General features: G+C 46.6%; 1 protein-coding gene and 1 pseudogene across 1 annotated transcript in view; both read left to right on the plus strand.

The window, feature by feature from the left end:
* The window catches only part of RALYL (RALY RNA binding protein like), a 174,916-nt gene that overhangs the window by 137,793 nt on the left and 13,968 nt on the right, over window positions 1–23,155 (plus strand). The window contains exons 6-7 of the mRNA XM_006924101.1: window positions 4,075–4,122; window positions 13,951–14,111. Coding sequence (XP_006924163.1) covers window positions 4,075–4,122; window positions 13,951–14,111 — 209 coding nt within the window. The remainder of the gene's footprint in view (window positions 1–4,074; window positions 4,123–13,950; window positions 14,112–23,155) is intronic.
* Window positions 9,386–9,501, plus strand: LOC112472684 (annotated as a pseudogene).

Consider the following 23,155-nt stretch of genomic DNA (forward strand, 5'->3'; position numbering starts at 1 on the left):
GTGTTTATTTGTGGCATTTGGTGCAAAGGATGCTCTCGAGGCGGCAGCAGCGCCGATGTGAAGATTCTCACAGCCAGGAGCTCGGGCTGGGGGGTGATGTCCCTCGTCCAGGCCACGTCTTCAAAACGGCCAGATGTTTGCATCTCTCGCTGTCACCGTCCCAGTGGGCTTGCCAGGTGCATGGGGATGTTTGTAGAAAATAAAGTTTCACACTCATGGTCGCTTTATAATCCTAAATTGGGGAGTATATACACATGTATATGCTTTAATCCCGCTGGACCAGAAGACAGAAGTGAAGACTGAACACAGTTTCAGAAGTGTGTGTGTGACCGTCCTTCCTAAATTGATCACAGCAGACCTGAGGGTGACAAGTACCCTTCAGGCCCGTGTCTCCAAACTCCCCGTGTTGGCTCAGCCAGAAAGGGAAATAATTCTTTCACTTCCCTCCTCCCCCTCTCGTTCCCAGGGCTCAGTCTTCACACACTTTCAGTTAGTCGTGCTCTGAGCCTGGCTCACGGCAGGCCTAGGCCGGAGACCAGCGCAGGTGAGCCGGCTGGGCGGGTCGTTTTCACCTTCGAACCTCTTGCCCAGCTGCCAGGCCCTGGCCCGCAAGTAGCCTGGCATTTTATAAATTCTGAAGCTTTCTCGTAGCCCTTCCCGCATTCCAAAGGTCCTTGGTACTAAACTGAGTATTTTGTCAATGAAATTTAAACTAAATAGCTTGTTTCCCTGGTTTTGAATTTTGAACTTGTGTGTGCGTGAGCCATGTTCTGCCAATACAGCCACAGCTCCCCGTACCACACTTGCCATCAGCAGAAGGCCCCAGTAGTAGTCATGATTGGCAGGTGTCTGTTAAACTATTCAAATGCCCCCTCCTTGTGCTACGAAGTTTATTAATATTCCTCAGATTATATTTTTATGAAGTTTCGTGATAGAAAATAAGAAATACTTTTGTGTGTTAGACTACTCATATGAAGCTGGTATTACGACTTCAGAAGGATTAGATAAAATTGATCTCGTAGATCGCAAAACCCAATGAGTTGCGATTTCTTCTTCTGTAAATGAAAAAGTTTAAATGAAATTCCAAGAAAGTTATTAGGTCTCATTTAATCTTCAGCAATAAAAGAAAGAGTATATGTGTGTGACTTTAATCAATTACTTTACCAATTCTGATTTCTTTTTAAATTTTGAGAGCAAATAGAAGAAAGATACCTTGAAAAGCAGAAGAAAAGTCTACCAGAATTAAAAAGGAAAATACAAAGTATTTTTTTGTGTTAAATATTCAAAACTATTGTTTCACTTTTCTACAAAGTCAAGTACCTCCCCCTTGCCGTGACCTTCCCCCAAATAACAGAAACTTCACCATTTATTGGACACTGAATTTATTCTCATTTTATTTTCAGTGGCCTAAGAACAGGATTGTCATACAAAACTACCGAATGAAAATCGCAAAAGTTCCTCCTTTAAAAACCAAAATAGATTAGCCGTGAGCATAACAGCACCACTGGCTTGTGAGGGTGGAAAGAATCTTTTTTTTAATGTGAAAGACGAGATCTTCTTCTGGCAGGAAAATTGTAGGATACATAAAATACTTTAGAAATCTAGATATGACTCCTGGAAACAGCCATTTTTTGACAGCTAATTTCTCATGGAGGTTCACAGAGAAAGAGAAAGAAAAAGGAGAGGTTTTTTTTGTTTTTTTTTTGTTTTTGTTTTTTTGAATGAAAGCGATAGAATCTGCAGGAGGGGGAGAAAATGAGGAGGGAGGCAGGAACCAGCGAGGAAAGCCCTGTGACGTGAACCAGACCTGCCCGAGGTGCCGCGTGCGTCTCCTTGAACCTCTTCCTCTTCCTCAGAGATCCGGCTCGATTTTACAGCTCACGACCTGAGCCAACAACAGCCAGGGCATGCCTGCCACAATTCCACACCGTGACGACAAAAGCAGGCTTGTCCTGATTACCAAGATCTGTCTGTGCATCTCATTGCATCTTTCACCTGACAGGTAAAATTGAGTTTCTGGCGGCAGACAGTGGGACCAGAGGTCAAACGATTCGCGATGCTTAGCTACCACTTGTTCCTGTAAATACGCCTCAGCAGTCAGGATCTGGCGAAGAATAAGCAGATCGGACAAGATCATTTAAGCAGCCATGGAGCAAAACGAAAGTGAATTCTTTTTTCTCGTGCATTTTTAAATCTCCAGGAGGCTGTTGAATTTTTGAAGTATTCCCTAAAGGTATAAGGCACACCAGAAATCACCCCTGTCGTCTGCATTAGAGACACATTTATTATTAGTCCGTGTGTCATATTTTCCTCTTGCTATTAAGCACCACTGTCTAAGGTTATCATATAAAAAGAGAGTGTCAGAAAAAAAAGATTATGAAACGTAATTACCATCGCTCGAGTGTCTGTCAGCAGATGAATGGATTGAGGAGACGTGGTCCACGCACAATAGAATGTTATTCAACCATGAGAACATCCTGCCATCTGTGACAACAGGGATGGACCTGGAGGGCCTTCTGCCAGGTGACATGAATCAGACAGAGAAGGACATGATCCCTCTTTTCTGTGGAATCTGAAGAAAACGAACCCAGACACAGAGAGTAGGATGGTGGTGACCAGGGCCTGGAGCGGGGGACATGGGGTCTAAGAGCAGCGACGTCCAGTTATAAGATGAATCTACTCTTAAAAATAATTGAACGTAAGGTAAAATGGTGACTACGCATGACAGACGTGAATAAAAGTAGCATAGCTTTAAATAAAAAGTGGCATGTATGTCTATGTATATCGTGTTATATTATCCAGTCATAAAAAGGGATGAAATTCTTTTACGTGCTTCAATGTGGATAGTAACCGAATTAAACCAGACCAAAAAGGACACATCCTGTACGGCCCCACCCCCGAAGTGCCTAGAACGAGCAGATTCGTAGAAACAGAAAGCAGAGAGGTGGTCATGGCGTGGGGGGACGGAGGGGTGTCAGTCTCTAAGGGCACGGAGTTTCACTTCGGGACAAAGACAAGTCCTGGGAATGGGCAGTCAACATGGTAAGTGTGCTTTAGGCCACCGAATTGTATACTTAAAAAAGGTTAACATGGTAAATTTTATGACAATAAAAAAATAACTGACTAAATGTTAAAAAGAATACTTCCTCGTAGTACAGATACTCCCTTCGCAGTGAGGCGGAGCGTGGGGAGGGCTGCTCCGTGTCGTGAAGAACACTCCAGGTGCGGGTTTGCAAGATTTTCATCCCGGCCTCGGCTCCGTCACGCACCAGCGATAAAAACGTCAGCAAGTCTTTCCCACTGTAGTGTCTTCCAGTTACAGGAGCCAACAGGGTCGTCGTGAGGACTAACCTTTAAAAGAAATAATGCATAGAGAGTGCTTTGTAAAATGCAACCGCTATACAAGCGAATGGGGGAAATTTTATGAGCTATTATTCCTTTAAGGGGCTTGGTCATCATAATCTTATCGCTGAAACGCACTTGCTGATTCCTATTTCTATAACCTAAAATAGTCAAGTTATTGTTGGTAAGATTCAGCCAGACTGGCTTTTTAAGAAGCTTTTCTCTATGTAAAGTATTGAATCATAAATTTTTAGAATAAAAAAAAAGAAAAGCTGAATTTCTGAGGAAACCCATTTCTGTTTACCATTATTATGGCGAATGGACCATTAGTCTTATCCATTTATGTTATTTTTATCCCTCTGTTCATTATTTAGCCTCGTCGTACACACCTTAGGAAGATGGGTTAACTATATTACACATTATATCTCTTCTAGGAAAAAAAGTGGGCTTCGATCGTATTTAATTTCAAGTATTAAAAAAAATTTATTTTGCTACCTGCTCTCATCATTTAAAACCGTGCATCTGTCTGTGCACTGTTTGGCTGTATCTAGTCATGTGACATGGCACTGTATCCAATGAGACGTCACCCTATAAAATTCTTTGGATACATAATTACGTGGAAAAATAAATATTTTAAAAGCAACCTAAATCTCTTGTTCTAGCATCAAAAATTAATGCCAAAATCAATGGGGTGGAGATGAATGTCAACTAACTTTTTGTTTCTTCCCTCAGTGGTTACGTCTTCGACTACGATTACTACCGAGACGACTTCTATAACCGGTATGTAACTTGTTCGTCTTTGTTTCCCTTTGATTTAAATTATCTTTTATCTCTTTCGCACATTTCAGTCACATGTGTTTAAAATAATATTTTTTAGTAAAACTAAAAGAAAATACTAAGTCTGCAGAAACACAGATTCGCCAGATTTTCCCGTTTTTATTATACTTACTCGAGTTTGGTGCGTCTCCGACTTTAGGGACTTGGAGGGTGCTTAAGCCTAACATCTGCTTTCTGATGTTCGGATAATATCCCAGAGATTTAATTAACCAATGTTATTTTCCAGATCTGCTGCTGACTTAGAATTCTTGAACCTTCTAAAGTTCATCTGCTTTCGTATGACACTTTGAAAATGCGGGGTGGGTTCGCTTCGGTAAAAATCATGGACAGGTCCTGCTTTGCATCGTACTGCGGGACCTCGAGAGCAAAACATGCAAAGCAATGTGGTCAGTGGGGGCGGAATGGGATTTTTTTCACGACCTTGGAAAATGTTTGTCAAAATATCAAAAACTCTCCTACTATTGGTTATAAGTATATAGGGAATTTACAATAAGACTAATACTGATTTAGCACACTAATTTAAAAAGGTAAAAATATTGAGAACTAGCGTGTGTTATTGGTTTGTACAAAAGACCGATTTATCGAAGTCGTCAGGCGGGGCTTGCTTGCCTCTGGCGGGACTCGGAGATGGCGCCGCTGCTCCTCCCACGGGGAGAGCTGCCGGACCCCAGCCTAGGGGCTGGGCAGCCGGGCCACCTGTCGAGGGCTGTGTCCCTGGTTCTTCTGAGTGCAGAGTTTTTGCCAGGGTCCCTTCTTCTCGGGCACCTCCGCCTCTTCCCGTCACGTCACGACTTCGCTCGTCCGTGTCGGTCCGCTTGCTTGGCCTCCATTCCTCCGGCATCTCAGACGGAAGCCAGTCAGCAACCCCGCCTGCTGTTTCTCCTGTAATTCCGTGACAGTTCCTTTGAATTCCGTCCCCGTGTCACCGCACGTTCATCTTTGCTGACCAGTTCCCTGTCCGGGTTACCCGTTTTTACAAAATACCATATGGTTTATCATGAGACGACAAGAGACAATACAACCCCACGCTCTCAGTCATGTGTGACCGGGGTGACAGACGCTCAATGACCAGGAGCGACGTGACTGCTGACTGTCATTTGCTTAGTGATTTGCGCACTGAAGACCCGGCAGCCAAGTTTGGACTTTGGGAAATTACTCACAGTTATTGTCGCCGCTGAAATGTGATTGTTGCTGTTGAGACATTGGGGTTATTTAACTAAACATTGGTGGTTGACATTCAGAGATAGATATGCAAAGTGAGGGCACGTCGTATATCTCTACGTAGACAATGGACACACACACAAAAAAAACGAGGTGTCTTTTAAGCCTTTAATTATAAGTTCTATTCAAACAAAAATTCTCGGTACATATATACAATGGAATATTACTCAGCCATAAGAAGAGATGAAATACTGCCATTAGCGACAACATGGATGGACCTCGAGATCATCACGCTAAGCGAAATAAGCCAGACAGAAAAGGTTGAAAATCACATGATATCACTTATATGTGGGATATAAACCTAAAAGCCACAAATGAACAGGAACATGGACATTGGACTAGTGGTTTCCAGAGGGGAGGGGAGAGAGGGAGGGAGAGGGGCAAAAATAAATAAAAATCTTTAAAAAATAAATAAGTAAATAAAATATTTTTTAAAAATTCTCAAGACATAAAAGGGCAGAGTCGGGAGAAGGGTTTGTCGACATTTAAGTTGGGAAGAAACTCCGCGAGCCCTCGTCGGGGCCTCTGCTCCAGCCATGCGGGTCTTCCCCAGCTGTCCTCGGTTCCAGGGAGCACGGGGTCCCCCAGCCCCAGGCCTGGCCCTGGGCTGCCCCTGCTCCTCCCTCCTCCGCCGTCACCCAGGGCAGAGGGCGGCAGGAGGGCCACTCTCAGGCTCATCAGCCTCCTCCGTCCCCCGCTCCAGCACCCAGCACCCCTCCTCCCGGCTCTGCGTGCTGCGTCCCTCTCTGCGATGACAGCCTTTGATGGGCGGCCACCTCCCTTCGTCCCTGAGACCCCGAGAGCAGGAAAGGTACACGGCTTCGCTTGTTCGTGTGTGCTCCGGCACGTCCATGAAGCCTCAAACATAGCGGGTGCTCGATTTGTTATTATTTATTCATCTCCTTACATTTAGAAAGATTTTGGTTTTCCCGAGATCACACAGTTAACTAGTGACAAAGCTATAATCACAACCTATTTTTTTTAGATTCGGTAACCGACTGTGTGAATGTGGGGGCGTTGGCGGGGGGCACCTCAGTGCATGCAATTCGGTAAAGGAAGCTGCCTTCCCCAGATGGGAGCCAGAGCCACGGCCACCGTGTGTGATGGCTGAGGTAGCCAGCTGCCTAACTCGCTATGCCTCCACGGCCAGGTAGGAATTTTTAAGGATGATTTTCTCGAATCGTTTCCATCATTTCTACAAAATATATTATTTTAAATATTAACTAGCTTATAGTAACTTATCCTAAAAAAATGATTCGAGGTCTTGGCAGCAGCATTGCGATAACCCCATTCACAGTTAAGAGAAGATGACACTTAAGTGGTCTCCAAGACATTTGAACATTTTCATTTTCGACGACGTTAAAGATGGATTCTAATACGGCTTTTGTTTCAAGTCTCTACGAATGAAGTTTTAAATTAGTATGCGCTGTTTCTTCGTCTGTCACTGTGAAGCGGCTTTAGCATTCTCATCGCTTCGGTATGTTCTAAGATGTGACTTTCTTCCACATCTGAAGGATTTCTAGCTAAAATGGAGTTTGGCCTAGATGGTGAGAGACCCAAGTTCTGGACAAGTAGTCAGGCCTTTCATTTTCTCACCTTTAAAAGGGAGCCAACATCTGTATTTTTTTTTTACTATGTATAAATTATAGATCAATGAAATCATTAATTAGGTTAGATATCATTAGATAGACGAATGGATGGATGGACGGATGGATGGACGAACAGACAGACAGACCTTACCTGCCAAAGAGCAAGAGCCCTAACCAGCCATAATGTTAGCCTGAAGCTTTCAGCTTACGCTGAACAATTTCCAGGTCACTCCCTCGTCTTACGCAGTCCGCTCGGCGTGTAAGTGTGCAGATGAGCGTGGTTGGATTGCGGACAGACCGTCTGAGCAGCCGGTGGTCTCGTTTGCGTGTTTGCCATCGCGCCTGCCGCTGGAGGGGAGTTCCCTGGGAGCCCAGGTCCCCGTGAACGCCGGACCGTGAACCGGAGGCGGGACAGCGTAAGTCGCCCGCTAAGTCAGCGCTGACCGTCTCGCCCGCAGTGGTCCCTCGGAAGTTACAGTCTGCTTGTATTTATGGTTATTTTTTTTTTTTTGCTCGTGTTGCAAACTTGGGCAAGTTATTTAATACATCAAACCCTGTTGTCTCGTCCGTGAAGTGAGCACGGAATGAATTCCTGCCTCGCGAGGCTGAGGATTCAATGAAGTAGCATATGCGTGATGGTCGGCATCGTGCCTGGTCGGCTTTCGGTGCTTCATCAGCACTGGCTGCTCAGAACGGCCAGCGGTGACCGTCCCCAGTGGTGGCGAACGGGCTTCTCGTAGTCATTGTAGTCATCTTCATGCAGAAGTGTCCCTGTGGATGAGAAGCGAGCAGAGGGTCAGCTGTCCTTCCAGAACGGTTCGTCGGATCACCTCCGGACTATTCTGTGTGTCTTGTTGTCCTTCTTCTGCCCCCGATCAACTCCAGATGCAACTGAGCACGCGACCGGCAGAGAGAGCGAGGCTTTGGCCATTCCCTTTCACCGCGGGCTCCTGCATTTTGGGTCAGGACAACAGAAATCACCTAGTTATATTTCACGGGGACAGTCGCAGCTGACATCATCTAACCAGGTACTGAGGATCTGAAAAAGCAGCAGGAAAACTATGACACAATGGAGTCCGCAAACCCTGGAGCAGCCACGCCCCCAGGGCTAGGGGATGGGAAGAGGCCGGCATGGTCAGATGCTGAGGTAGAAAAGGGACCTTTAGAGCTGGCACTGAGCGGGCGCTTCTGCTCGGCCGTGCTGCTGTGTCTGAGCCCAGGGGGGCGGCCGTGGGGCTGGAACCCCGACCTCTTTGAGGGGTGCGATGACACTGTTCTGCCGGTGTTGCAAATGACCCAAACTGGATTCAGCCGCCACTACTGGAATGAATTGCTGCTTCTCCCCAGGCAGCCAGGCCGGAGCGATGGTGACGAGAACAGGAAGCCAAAGCAAAAACAAAGCTGTTTTGGTACGTTGGCCCAGCAGTAACTTTCCCAAAGACTAAGTTAATTTCTATCCATAATTTCAGGGATCACGAAGTGTATCACTAAATAATAGACTTGAGTCGTTGTTCTAAACTTTTATCGTTTCGTATGATCCAAAGCATTGGCCAGTAATTTACGGCATTCAATTGCATTTTCTTCTGAAAGGTCAAGTCTGGCTCCAAATGAAGGACATTACATGTTATTAAAACGAAACATAAATATTTATACTCTTCCAAGTAAAGAAAAGGAGATACGTGCCTAAAATTACATTGAATTGCCCCAGGGAACATTTTCAATTTCTGAGATATTAGCAGTTTTAAGCCAGACTTTTTTCCACTATATCAGCAGGAGCACCGGGTGGCTTGTCACCTCCAGGAATGAGTAAACTTCTGATAACAGAGAAAAACAATGCCCTCGGCGCTTTACCGCACAGAAAACACATTACTCGTAAATGACTCACGCGGACATGGTTCCACTCCGGGACGATTCTGACCTCGTGTAAATTAACAGAAGGGAAGCCGACGGAGATGCCGTTAATGGAAAGGCGCCCCTGTCGAGTTGCCATTGTTTCAGATCATTGATTACAGAGCACAGTATATATTCATGAATATCGGAAAAACATATTAGCGAGCGGCAACGTCTGTTTCATTATGCAAATTTAAATTACCATCTGCTAGAGTGGCGGACACTGAAAATGTCTGGAGGCAGCAGCGTGGCACAGTTGGCAGCGGGTGTGACTCAGAAGCGGAGATGAGTTTCGGGGCCCGGTGGGCATGAGTTGGCTGTTTGCACTGGGGCGAGTCACCTCCTTTTTTACAGGTCTCTTTCCTGGGCAAAATGACTTAACAAAACCAACATTGCAGAATTATAAGAGTTAAATAATAGAATGTGGCTCCATAGTGTACGGTTAGCACATCTGCTTTACATGCAGAAGGTCTTGGGTTCGTGCCCCAGTGGAGCCACAGTCCATGGCCTATGGCCATGTCCCCCTGAACAAGCCTGATGTCTGATCTTGGAAGCTAAGCAGGGTCGGGCCTGGTTAGTACTTGGATGGGAGACCACCTAGGAAGATCGGGTGCTGTAGGCATAAATAATAATTTTCAAAAAGAGAGTTAAATAATAAAAGAACCATTTTATTGCTACTCAAACGTGTTAACTTTCTGATTACCCAATGCTGTATGCAAGCCGTAGCGAACAGCAAATTTGTACAAAATAGGAAGATTATATTAAGGTCAAAATGTTGCAAGAAAAGATCATTCAAGATTTCAATCAGCTTGCCCCAGATTGGGTTGGGAAGGTCACTAAAAATCTTGGGAAAGTTTCATGACAAAAAAAAAGAAATCAAATATTTACTGTCTCAAGCAAAACGTATCTTTAAAAATTATTTTCTGATTCAATTGTAACCAAAAGCTTATCTGAGGTCAGGGTGGAATTATAGACAGATTTTAAGAATTTTGGTAGTTCAAACTGTAGAAAACAGATATACTATATCTTTATACTATATATATTACAGACTATGTATAGTATAAAGTCGTTCCTGTGAATTTCAAACATATCCTTTCTTAAAAATAAAAGGGCACCTTAATTTGCTTTTTTGCATCTGTCAGAAGTCAAGCAAACTGAAGAGGAGGGGTCAAGGTTGGGTGGAGACAGGGGGACGGTCTCTGGCTATCGATTTTCATTCACCTGCTCAGAGACCCCCGTGGGAGCATGACCGTAAACCGGGGAGCCCGGCGGGTTGGCCCCCCGTCTCAACTACATATTTTTCTTAGCATTAAGCACGTAGAGACTATAAGAGTTGATCCGAGTACGTGAAGCGAAGAACTCTTTTCACGAGGGGAATTTGAAAGAAAATAAGGAACCGTCAATGCTTTAAATCGTCGTTTATCTAAAATGAAAGCTTCGTGTTCAGTGGCAAAATACTATGCCAATGCTGCATTTTCAAAATTTTTTCTCGAATTTTAAAACTGTATCAGTCGGCGGTGGAATATAGGCACCGAGTCAAGTCCATCGGGCAGTGATTTATCCAGTTGTGGTTATTTGACCTGAGAAGAGGCACCGTGGCGATGACGTAAACAGCGGGACCACTGGGCAGGCACAAGAAGCTGTTTAAATATAAACCGAAGAGAACTGGCCAGAAGACGCAACTGTGCATATCTCGTGCTTTCAATTACGTGAAAAACATGGACACTAGTGGGAAAAGGTTTGGCGAACGATACTAATTGTTTTAGAGTGTGGTTTTTTCATGTGTTTTTCCCGAAAATGTTGCTTTATTATCATCGATGCTTAATAATAACAACCTTTTAATGAAAAGCAAGTATTCAAAACTGTATTCATTTTATATGTCAACATGCCATTGAATCGCCTTTGTTGGAAAGAGCAGCTATTTGTTGACAGCTAATATCCTTATTCTTTCTAGAGACAAGTCATGTCTATTTTTATCAAGTTAATATGAAAATTATTTACCAGTTTTTAGCTTTTGCTATTTAATAAAATCACATGTCTCACATATTATTAAACAAAATTCCAAACAAGAAGTAGGCACATGAAAAGTAGAAATGTTTATCAAATAAAACAGCTTAAATCTTCACATTTCCTCGGTGGGTTGCTTTTATTAAAACACGACTACATTTATTTTATTTACTGCTTGAGAGTAAGTCTTTTACATTCCTGTTTTACAAGAGACCTTGGGGAAGAGAGAATTATGTTTGGCTTCCTTATAAACCATTATCTACTTGATCAGTCAATATTAGGGGAAAAACGGGATTCTTGGGTCTTTTAGAGCTTCTATTTTAAAATAGACCTTGGGGAAGGAAAAATGATGTGTTTGGCTTCGTGTAAATAGTTCTCTATTTGATCAGTAAGTACAGGGAAAACCAGTATCCTGACTGAGCAATATTAGGTAAAATGAAGACCCATTAAAAAGAAGGAGAAGGACTGTAATTCTAAGAGGTGAAGGAGCGAAAAGCTGAGAGGCAGGAGCGTTAAGCTCCTAACTCGCCTGTGGGATCCGGGTTCCGTGCAGTTCTGCGGGTTCTTCGTCCGTGTCAGCACTGTCTGCCAAGCCAGCACTTTGGAAAGGCGAAATGTCTGAGTTACGAGACGCAGAGTTCTGACGAGAAAGCCGATGCGCGGGTCTCCTCCGTGAGCTGCCTTTCACCCACCTCCCCCTGCATCCAGAAGAACCCCACGTCCCATCCCATAATCCCAGAAAACCCCCCGCTTCCCATCGTTACCATGTCAGCTCTTTATCCGTCAGCACGATCTCCTGTCTTCCTTTCACATCTCGTCATCTCAAGTGCGCCCAGGGAAAGTTAAGAAACGCCCAACTCTGTTAGATTCTGTGAAATTAAAAATAAGGCCCTTCGTGAAGTCCTAGTCCTGGCTGTAGCTTCGTTGTGCAAACCTCACGTCACTTTGACAATGCTCAGTCCTGATGCTGCACATCTCCCTGTCAGAGCAGCAGGAAGAACTGGTAAAACCTTACCGATGCTCGGAGGGGAAGGAGTCATCCCGCTGTGAAGCAGTTCACCCAAACGTTCAGCGAACAGGGGCTACGCTCTGTAGCGATTATCCTGTCGCATCGTAACTGAAGACGCGGTGACGAGGGTGGCCGTGCTGGCCTGCTTTTTCGTGGCGGCATCCTTCCATCGTTACGTATTTTAGTGGGCTTTCGAGGTTTCCGTAACCCCACGCACAGATTAGCTGACTTCAGGAATGCTCCGTCCAGAACACCTGGCCTTTCATCTCGAGAGGCAGGACCCACCCTGCGAGAGATGGCTCTGTGGCTCTGTTTCTTTCCGGAAAAGTGCCTCGGGTTTGGGTTCACTGACCTAAGGTGCTCTGAGAATTCAGCTCAGAAGTGAATAATGCAGACCTTGCTTCGCGATGGCAATGGAGGCGGTCATCGCTGGCCCTCTGGACTTCTCAGGCCCTGGCGGTGCAGATGCATACGTACCCCCTTGGCCTCGCCCGCTTGCACCCTTCGAAGTAAACCGTGTATGGCGACACCCACGACCTGTTCTCTGCGAGCAGTTCCCAGGCTGCTGGCCTTCGCTGGTTCGCAGAGGGCGGGGTCTCCCTGGAGCTCTCGGTCCCTTCCTGCCCCTCTCCAGACGCCTCTCAGTTGTTCTCAGCTTGTTTGTTTCCAAAAACGTTTCTAACACTTTGGCTTTGTGACGCTGGAGACATTTCTAGAATTCGGTTCTGCTTCCAGTATGGGTTATATACTACTTTTTCCCTCCAAACGAATGAATGAATATTTGGAAACCAGCTTATCTTAATTGTTGTTATAGCTTTCAAAAAAGAATTATCCTGTGTTCATCTGTATGTGTAAATAAGAAGCAAAGTTATGAAATAACCTATTAGAAGAGATTTTTTAATTTTCTTTTCTGTTCTGGTTTTCTCATTGCTGACATTTGCAATAGATTATTTTTATCGACTGTTTTAAAGCCCTTGTGAGAACATGATCTATGTAATGGTGTCACAGTCAAATATGTAACAATCATCCTTCTAAGTCAGTAATGCTCTTTATAATGAATAACAGCACATCTGGTTCGCTGGCGAAGAGTCTTTAAAAATAAATGAGTGAATATATCCTCATTTTTTTGCTCTAAATGTTTGTGATTCTCAAATGTGCTAAGTCGCATGAAAATGTGTTGTCTGTGTGTACACAGTATAAAATGGAGCTTTTGAAAACCCAGTGGATTACACGTTTATATAAATGAGTAAATGCGCATACTCATTCCTGTCATCGTTTAACAAAAATGCACTGATGGCGGCGAATCCTATGTTTCACTTTTTACCAAAAGCTGCGAAGAGTGCCGTTGGCATTTCCTCTCGTGAGGGAAATCTTCAGTGGCCGATCGGACAAATACCTGTCGTCTCAGCTGGCACGTCCAGCAGACGGTCAGAACAACAACGCGGATGCGTGTTTCCCTCCGGTGCGGTCATCCGCAGAGCTTGCCCCGGGCCCGCAGCCTCTCAGCCGAGTCCCGTCCCCATTGTCCTCACTCACGACGCCCTTAGAGCTGCTCACTGTCCCGGGTCACCCCTCACAGCTGTTTCCGTTACCCCGGTCTGACTTTCCGAGCTGTTTGGCGATGGGACAGATTTCCTGGGATTTGGTCCTGGCTCCGCACACTCGCTTCCTGTCTTCAGACTGGGTGCTGATCAGTGTCTGATGGGTGAGCGGGTCATTTCCGGCGGGAAAGGGGACATCCCTTGAGCCGGGCTCGGTGTGGTTGCAGCGAAGTGCATGGCGCCGCGGGGGCCAAGCTCATGGTCCCGCATCACGCCTTCCAGACGGGTTCCCGCGGGAGACTCGGAGTCCGGAGTCGGGAGGCGTAGACCGTGCTCTCCCGGCTTTCGAGAAACGAGCCTTCTAGGGAAGACCCGTTTCCGGATGTGACAGGGCGGCAGCGAGGACGAGCCGCGCGCTCGGAATCGCTCCACGCCGTGGCGTGAGGAGCTTCTGGGCCAAACCGTCGCGCCCGGGCAGACGCCGACTCACGACACCCGTTTGTGTCTCCCGAAGGTTGTTCGAGTACCACGGGCGCGTGCCGCCGCCGCCCCGCACGGCCGTCCCCCTGAAGCGCCCCCGAGTGGCCGTCACCACGACTCGCCGGGGCAAAGGCGTCTTCTCCATGAAGGGGGCGTCGAGATCGGCCGTCAGCGGGTCGTCTTCAGGCTCCAAATGTGAGTGACCGCCTTTACTCGTTTCCTTTAGAGGAGGGCGGGGTGCGTCCCGGTCACCGACGAAGCCTGTCGCGGGCAGGTGCCGCCGGTGACCGTGGAGGGTCCGCTGTGTGTGCAGCGCCAGGGACGCCTGCAGGGGTGAGAAACGCGTCTGCTGTCCCACCGCACAGCACGGCAGGGGCACAGGCGCCAGCATGGGGGACAAAGCCCGGGGCCGACTTGTAAACGCGCATCGCAGCAGATAACGAGCCCCCGGCCCCCAGCGCTGTGACAGTGAAGTCCTGACATAGAACATGTCGCTTTCGGCAGACGTATGACTCCACTCCTGAAGGGGTCTTCCCAGAGGAACGTTACGTGACGTTAGAGCGTGTCCGCTCACTCGAAAACGCATCAGGGTGACCAAGGGGGCAAACTGTACAGGTGACGTTCCGCACGGGACTCGCCACACCGTTCTGAGTCGTGGGAGTTACGAGTCTGAAAACGTGTTTACTGCCGTCAGAAATAAAAGAACGTTCACAAACGTCACATTAGTAAAATGTAGAGGCACAAACTTCTCAACTAAACACACCCATAAATTTTTATATAGACTGATAAAACTTTATACAGACTGATCTAGGAAAAGCTCGAATTCGTTATTCCTAAGGGAAAAAGAGGGGCGTGTCCTGCACTCTGTGAGCAGAGAAGAGACGGACAATAAGCAGGCAAATCGAGCTGCGAAGTGGCACGTGGCGGACTGTCACTACGTCAAAGGCCAACACAGAGTGGCCGACAGAGAAGCCGGCAGCGCTGTCTCACAGGTAGTCCGTGCCTGCCCCTCGGGCAGGTGACACCTGAGCAGAGTCCAGAAGTGGGTGCGGCAGCGGGGGCGTGAGCTCCGAAGCTGCCGGGGCGGAGGGCACCATCGACGAGACGTCGCGAGGGCCACGGGGGCAGATGCAGCTGGACACGAGGCTGCAGAGTGGAGGGAGCCGAGCCCGGTGCAGTCTCTGTGGATTCTTTGCCCTGTGTTCGCTTTGAAAACAAAGTTTATCAGTGGGAACGTAAGTGGCCTTTCGGCCACACTGTGTTGGGGGGTCCCGAGCCCCTGGGGACATCCAGCATCCCTGGCCCCGAAGGCCGGGAGCCCTCCTGGAATCCATAACCAGCACAAACACCCTCCTGCGCATCAGAGTGTCCCGCCCTTGGGCGGCCTGTCCCTGGCAAGTGCGGCTTAACCGTGCGCCCCTCAGACGCCGGAGGGCCCCTGCCCGTCACCCCAGTGTCACAGAGACTCTGGGGTCACTGTAAAGGACACATCGTCCGTACTACTCGAGTGGTTCCATTGTTTGAGCTTTTCCAGTTTTTGATTCCTAGTTTTCCTTGCATCGTGGAGAGAGAACAGAGGTCACGGAGTCTTTCGCGAGGATTTTACTGAGAACGTCTGTCGGTTCCGCGGTGCTCAGACGTCCTCAGGGGCCGTGTAAGCGGAATGTGTTTTCTGCTTCTGGGGCAGGACGCGTGCGCGTGTTGGACCCCGCACAGGTGCCCACAGACTTGCTCTTTGTGGCAAATCGACGTCGGGTTTGGAAGGCAAGTGTTTCAGACCCTCCGCCCGGACGGTGATTTTGTGACGTCCTTTTCTTTCCTTGGGGTTTTTTATATCACACGTTGCTTGGATGGTTTTTATGTCAAAGTTTGTAATAACAACAGGAAAAGAATAACAGCTCACACCTTTTCAGTGCGGACGATAGCTGTTGTCCCGAGCACTTTACCTGCATTGGCTCCTTTGTTCCTCATCAAGGAGTAAAGTCATCACTGCCCTGTAGTGAGCTGTCACTGTCATTCACATCTCACAGGTGTGTGATCTCGCGTGAACGTCAAGCGAGATCTCCAAAGCCACGGTCCTCGCCCGAACCCTTTCCGATACCGCCTCCCTCTAACTTCTCGGGGAATTGTAACCTTTCAGCTTATGTAAAATCCCACTTACCGGCTTTGGCCTTGAATTCTTTGCCGCCTGATGCTTCGCCTGAGCCTCCGCCGATACGGCCCCGTGGGTTTGCATCTCCCTGCTATGCACATCGATTTCCGGCCTTTCTTTGCGTGTTGGTCCCCTGGGGCAGCCATACCAGGATAAATGATCGCAAACCAGATGGTTTAACACAACAGAAATTCGGAGGCTGGCAGTCTGAATCCGAGGGGCCAGCGGGGCCTTGCTCTGTCTCTGGGTAATCTGGGGGACAGGCCATCCCACGCCCTCCTCTTGTTTCTGCTCTGCTGGAAAATCACGGGCGTCCCCGGGGTACAGACGCCCCACCCCGGTCTCCGCTTCCGTTGTCACGTGCCGTTCTCCGGTGTTGGTGACTGTCTGTCCTCTTCTTAGGAGGACACCCCGCTGGCCTCATCTTGGATACATCCGTGACGCAGATCTGTTTCCGAGGTCACGGTCACAGGGCCCGGCCATTAGGGCTTCAGCAAGTCTTCCTGGGGAACACATTTCAGCCCCTCCTACTATCGCTTTGCTGCTGCGTGTCTCCTGAAAACAACACATATCTGGATTTCGTTTTTGAAGACAATATGATAGTCTTTGTTTTTTGATAGGGAAATTGAACTCTTTTACATTTAGTTGATTGATATATTGGCTTCCATTCCTTCCACTCTTTTTTCAGGTGTATGATTTATTGTTTCCTCCTTTTTTTCTTCCCTTCCTTCTGCTTCCTTAGTGAATTTTCTCTCAACTCCTGTCTCTTCCCAAACTGCCTTGATGTGGGTTTTCTGCTAGGCCTCCCTGGTTCATTAGTGGCAATTACATGTATTAAACGATGGTAAATAAATCTGTATTTCTCCACTGACCTCCTAAAATGAAACGACAGTGTTCTAACTCCCACCCCAGACGCGAGCTTCAGAATGCTGATGTCACCACACCCTCTGCATCGGCCACCTCGCCCCGACCCCCACCCCCCACGCCCGCACCAGACAAGCTCGGGTGCTGTGCGTAAACATTACCATCTCAGTTCTAAGCTTTCGTTACACATAGTATATACCTTTTTAAGATATTCCGTTCCTAGTGCTCCTTTGACAACTCCCACTGCCCGTCATCATTTCCCATTAGGACGAGTGTGGAACCAGTAATTTAATCTGGCCTCCGTCTGGTTTTGGCACAGGCGGCAGTCTTCAGGGAAGGCTAAGCCCGAAACTTGACCTCTTAAAGTAAACCGGAGATGCTTTGCAATAAATCCGGTGTATTTTATTGTTTAGCAACTGTGCATACCAAAGTACCTTTGTAACTCTAAACAGAGGCAAATGGTAGTAGGTAGAAATATTGGATAATTAGGGGATGGAAATATTTCATAAGGACCATCTAGCAAAATAGTTATTTGAAATTTGTTGTGAATATATTAATTTTCATATCGTCTTAATGTTAATGAAATTATTAGTATAGAAAGAAAACAGAGTGATCGATTCTATGTAGGTTTCATATAGTTCTATACATTCGGAGACTCGATTCACAAAAATTAACTGCAGATTACTGTTATTTTAGTGAAACAGAAATCTAAATACGATTTATATATAATTCCCTGGAAAATCATATACACATGTATATATACAAACATATGTGTGTTTGTATAATATATACATATATATTATATACACACTATCATTATTTACTAGTACTTGTATAGTTAGCTTGGCACCTGAGAATAACAATAAATTTTCAAATTCAAATCGCAAATGAAAATTTTGAGTCGAGCATAAAATACGCCGCGTTAATATTGCTTTAATCCAAGTGAATATTTACTGAGCTGTATATTTGGCTCTTTTGTTAATAGCCGTTTCCCAGTATTTAATAATTCGGCAAATTCAAAAGAAGAAATTAATGGTATAGCTTGGACAATTTTTGTTTCTTATTTCAGAATTTTTCATATGACTAAATTCTGCGGACGAGGAAAACCACATCAGGAAAAAATATATTAACATGATAATTCGCCAGTAAAAACTGATAAGTGTTTCAAATGGATTGCTCTTTTAAAATTCAGATGACCATTCGATGCTTCTATCCCTTTCCAAATCACCTTGAGCTAAAACTCCCACCACGTTGTTTCCCATCAAGGAAGCATAAGATAAAGAAGTCGTGACGTTGCTAATAAATATTTTACAGAAGACACGCACACCTGCGAGCTTTAGTGGAAAAATCAATGCCCGCTGAAAGAAAAGATCGTTTAAATCGATTTCCTTTAATAATTAATTTACGTTCTAACGTTTAACAGGAGAAACCTTAGCGAGCGTCGATGCCTCTGGGGGCCCCGCCAGGGCATCTGACGACGGAAGCGGAGACGTCCAACGGGAAATTAAAGACGGCTCGGTTAGATTTAGGACACGGCTGTTGAGAGCTTATCCCCGACACTAAGGAAGGGATACTGTGTGGGTTTTTTCCCCCAAAACAACACATGATTTAAATATGGAGAGAAAGCATCCGTCAGAGAAACAGAGCGAGCATCTGGCAAAGGGTCGTTACATGACCCCGTCCACCGGGGATCTTGAGCAAGTGCACATCCTGCTCTCAGGTTTTAAGGAGGATGGGGGTAGGCTGCACGGAGGGCACTGAGAAAGGCGGGGGTCTGGGAAGGGGGGTGGGAGGGACCCCGCATCCAGGAGACAGAGCGCGGGCAGAGAGCAGAGGCTGTGCTGTCGGGTGGCTGGGCAGACTGTGCCACTGTAGCCTTGGAGAGGACCTCGTACCTCTGCATGCCCCCACTTTCGATCTGGAAAATGGAAGTGATAAGCTGTGGATCCAGGAGGTGGTCGTGGCCTACTTGTTTTCCATCCGTTCCACAGTTGACTATGAACTACGTCTGTAGAAATGCCACCACTAAGAGAAAATTAGTTCTGACATAGCTTGAGTTTATAGTAAGAAAACCTACGTTTGAACCTGAACTCTACCTGTTCAGATTACCACATCACGCACAGCCATCATGTGAAGTCGTTATAGGGCTTCGAGAATGTCGTGTAAATTGTCAGGTTCTCGGGCTTCTTACTGGTGAAATAGTGCGTGTAAAAGCAATGGAGAAATTAAGGTCTGTGAAAATTGTATTTATTGTTTTATTTTTGATATTAAATAACTTAGCAAAGGTTGGAGGAAATAAATAAATAAATTAGTGTGAATTACTGTTAAAGTCCACACGATCACAAACATTTAAAATTTTTCCAAACAGCTCACGGGCAGCTCGGCATTGAGGGATGGTGTGTAATTATTTCAACCACGATTTCTAAGGCTTGGCACAAAGACTTGACGTTTTTGATCAGATGGCTCTTCCGTGTGGCATTGGGGGCTAACCTGTCCATCGGAGGACACTTGGCAGGCCCAGTGCCCACTGAAAGCCAGGAACACCACCCTCTCTGGTTGTGACAATCAGACCTGCCTCCAGACCCTGCAGAATGTCCCCTGCAGGGCGGTGCAGCCCTCTGCTAAGAATCGTGGATGGAGACGTTAGCCGAAGATTCTTTGTCCCTGAATAGACTTGTCCCACAGGTGATTACAATAAGTCGAAGTACTTTTCACCACACAAATCAGAGAGACTCACGTTTTTCGGTACAGGCGGGAGGTATCGTCCCGTGCACTGATTTTCTGTTTGGATTACATCTCGTGTCACAGCAAAGGGCCCAGACGTGACGGCTGGATCAGAATACGGCATCGTGTATCGCCAAATCAGCGAACTACGCAGAGAGAGCAGGTCTGAAATAATTTAATGCGGCTTCTTTTTTTTTTCCTAACCAAAATACTATGGTGACAGTTCAGGAAAAATATTTAAGATTATCCATATGATATAACCTAACTCCCGTTTCTCTAGTGTCTAAAAATAAGCTAAAGTAATTTATCCTAGAGATTTTTTTAGGTTTCCTTCCATTTACCATTTTGCTGATCTTGAAAAATAATTCTAAATTCAAGCACGATAACCACTCATAGAAAACTAAATTATTATGGGCAACTGGACAGCCATAGATTTTTATTATGACAATATTTTTTCTGTCATCTATAATTTTTTTACAGTTTTTTCGTCGTGGAATTTATGTATAAGAAAGGAGTACAAGACATGTTTCCCTTTGAAATAGTATCCTGGTGTCTACAACACCGTGGTGTATGTATACTCAACCACCAGGGTACATTCATCCTATTTATTAACTTAAAATGCCGTCTCTAACTGGTCACTTCCAAATTTATTTTCTACCTTTGGTCTTTACCACGAACCCCAGACTCACCCACCCACTGCTTGCTGCCCGGACGCGGACGGGTCTGGGCACCAGCCCAGTGTAGAACGACACCGCCCCCCGTCGGCCTGAGCGCCCGCCAGGAGTCTCCCTGGTCTCCAGGTCCCGGCCACCCGACCTTTAAAACACACGCGGCACCCACCGACGTGTCACCCCCACTGCTGCCACCTCGGTCCAGCCCAGCCCACCGTCGCCCCTCCCCGAGTCACTCACCCGCCTTCCTAACGTTCTCACCGGCTCCTGCTCCCTACACAGTCGGTGTGACGCTCTGTGGATGTCACAGCAGCCCCCGCGTCACCCAGAGGAAAGCCAGCACTTACCCGGCCGAGGAACCTCTGCAGCCTTCTCCACGCCCCCCTCCCCTCTCCTCAGCCCTCCCCCCGACGCCCCGCCTCACTCGCTCACCTGCTGCCGCCGCGCTGTCCTCGCTGACCCTAAGCTCCGCCCGTCTCAGGCCTTTGCCCTCATGTCCCTCAGCCTCATATTGTCCCCCACGCCCCTCCCCCAAGACGGTCCCATCTCGTGCTTCCTCCCCGTACTGAGACTTTTGCTCAGATGTCACCAAACCAGTGAAACTTTCCCTGGCCACCCTCTGAAATAACAGGTCAACTCACCAGCCAGGGCGTCCCTAACATCTCGTCTGCGTTACTTTTCCCCATCTGTGCTGTGTGTGCAAGTGTGTGTGCAAGTGTGTGTTTTCAGTGTGCTTTGAAAGGGTGTAGTCTGTCGTTTAACATAATGTAATCATCGAATGATACGTCTTGTTACACGACTGTTAACTCAGTGTTCATTTCATTGTGTTAAATATATACTTATAAATACAGTAGCTGCAAACCTTAATTAATATATATATGGCATATATTTCTTGATTGTCTTCCTCTACCCCTAGGTGGGCGTTCCATGATTCAGGGGCTGTGTCTCTCTGGTTGACGGTGTCCCCAGATTCTGAGAAGGAGCCTGGCAGTTGTAGTCCCCACAAATATTGTTGAGTAAACATGTTAGACACTGAGTTCAGAGTGAGGGCAGCTCCTGCTCTTGTGAAGGAGAGACATTTAAAGAAATGGTCATTCGAAGTGTCATTGGAAAGAAGGATGGGTCTGGGCAGAAGGACCAGGGGTCGGAGGCGTCTTGACAGTGCAGGCAGCGTCTGAGCTGAGTATTGAGGGATTAAAAGGCGTTTAGGGCGGGGGTGGGGAGCGTGGCAGGCAGGCCAGTGGACAGCAGAAGCAGAGGTTTGGATGCCTGGAGGGAAGGCTGCGGTTGTGACCGGAGCCTCCGGTCGTTGGGACACAGCAGAAGAGGCGGCGGGGGAGGGGACCGGGAGCCAACCAGGAGGCGAAGCAGTAATCGCACCTGTAATTCTAAATGGCGAAACGCAGTCTTCAGTAATGAGGTAGATTCTCCCACGATCCCGGCTCGTCTGGCTCACAGGACTGTTACATAACTACTGTATAACAGCAAGTTGATTGAAAATATTCAGTATTATTCTTAGTAAAAAATATATTTTTTTTTTCCTGCCTCTCACTATCTGAAACGCTATACGAAATAACAGCATTGTACTCCATGGTGTCTCCAAAGACGAGGGGTAGAGAGCTTGAAGAATTGGGGTGAAATCGGGAAGAAATGCAGAAGGGTGGTTGCCAAAGGCATGCGTTCTTTCTTTCCCTTTCATCATAGGGCTCTGGTAAAGGGAAGGCGCATTTCCATGCTAATGTTTTCACGCTTCTGTCTGCTTATCTATCTCTGCGTCACGGTCACCTCCAGTTTAGAGCCCAGCACAGACACAGAGCTGTCAGCAGATGCGCCCGTCTGGCTGAAATCAGCAGGCGGCGACCACACCTGCAAGTTCTGGCGTTCGCTAGAGGCTCACTGTGTTTAAGACTCTGAGCTGAGCTTTATCACCAACGCAGAGAGAGGAAGAGACAAAAGGAGAGAGAGAAGGAAGGGTCGGGAGGGAGGGAGGAAGGAAGGAAGGAAGGAAGGAAGGAAAAAAAATACAATAAGTGAAGCGCTACTTTGTGGCTTTGTAAAATGGTCACACATTCAGAGGCTGTTTCAAAGAGGCTCTGAAGGATGAGGAAACTTGTAAAATCACAAAAAGCTGAAACATCAAAGTGAGAAGCGAGGAAGTTTCATCAAAACTAAAACCCAGTACCTGCAAACCCTCCTTACCCTTGTGGTATAAGCCGCTTCCGGATCATCCTCGAGCACTCGGGACATGCCGAAATCAGACACTTTGCAGACCAAGTTGCTATTTACCAGAATATTTCGTGCAGCCAGATCTCGATGCACATAGCTCATATCAGATAAATACTTCATCCCAGACCCAATGCCACGAAGCATGCCCACCAACTGAATGACCGTAAATCTGCCATCATTCTTCTATATGGGAAAAGAGTGAGAAACAATCCCATTAGCATTAGGCCAAATTAATTTTCACCAAGCATTTACTACTTGGATCTCTTTTGATATCTGTATCCGGTATGCAGTCAAACTCAACATTATTTCCTGGCCTTTTTAACCAAAGTCAGTAATTCACTAGCAAAGTGAGTGTATCCTAGAAGCTGGGTTTGCTTCCTGTATTAGATGGAAATTATCCAGCTATAATGAATCTATGGCTCAAACAGCCCCACAATACAAGAATAAATCATATACAACTCTCATCGAACATGGATTATTAAATAGTCTTTAAAAGTCACATCATTCTCTATTTCTCCTCTTCTTCCTTCGCCCCGTTAAAAACTAGTCCACGAATACCACCAAGCAAAGTGGTGCAAGGAGTCTGTTAGAGTCTTCCAGAT

The sequence above is a fragment of the Pteropus alecto genome, unplaced genomic scaffold (genome assembly GCF_000325575.1).
Source record: "Pteropus alecto unplaced genomic scaffold, ASM32557v1 scaffold87, whole genome shotgun sequence".
Lineage (NCBI taxonomy): Eukaryota > Metazoa > Chordata > Mammalia > Chiroptera > Pteropodidae > Pteropus > Pteropus alecto.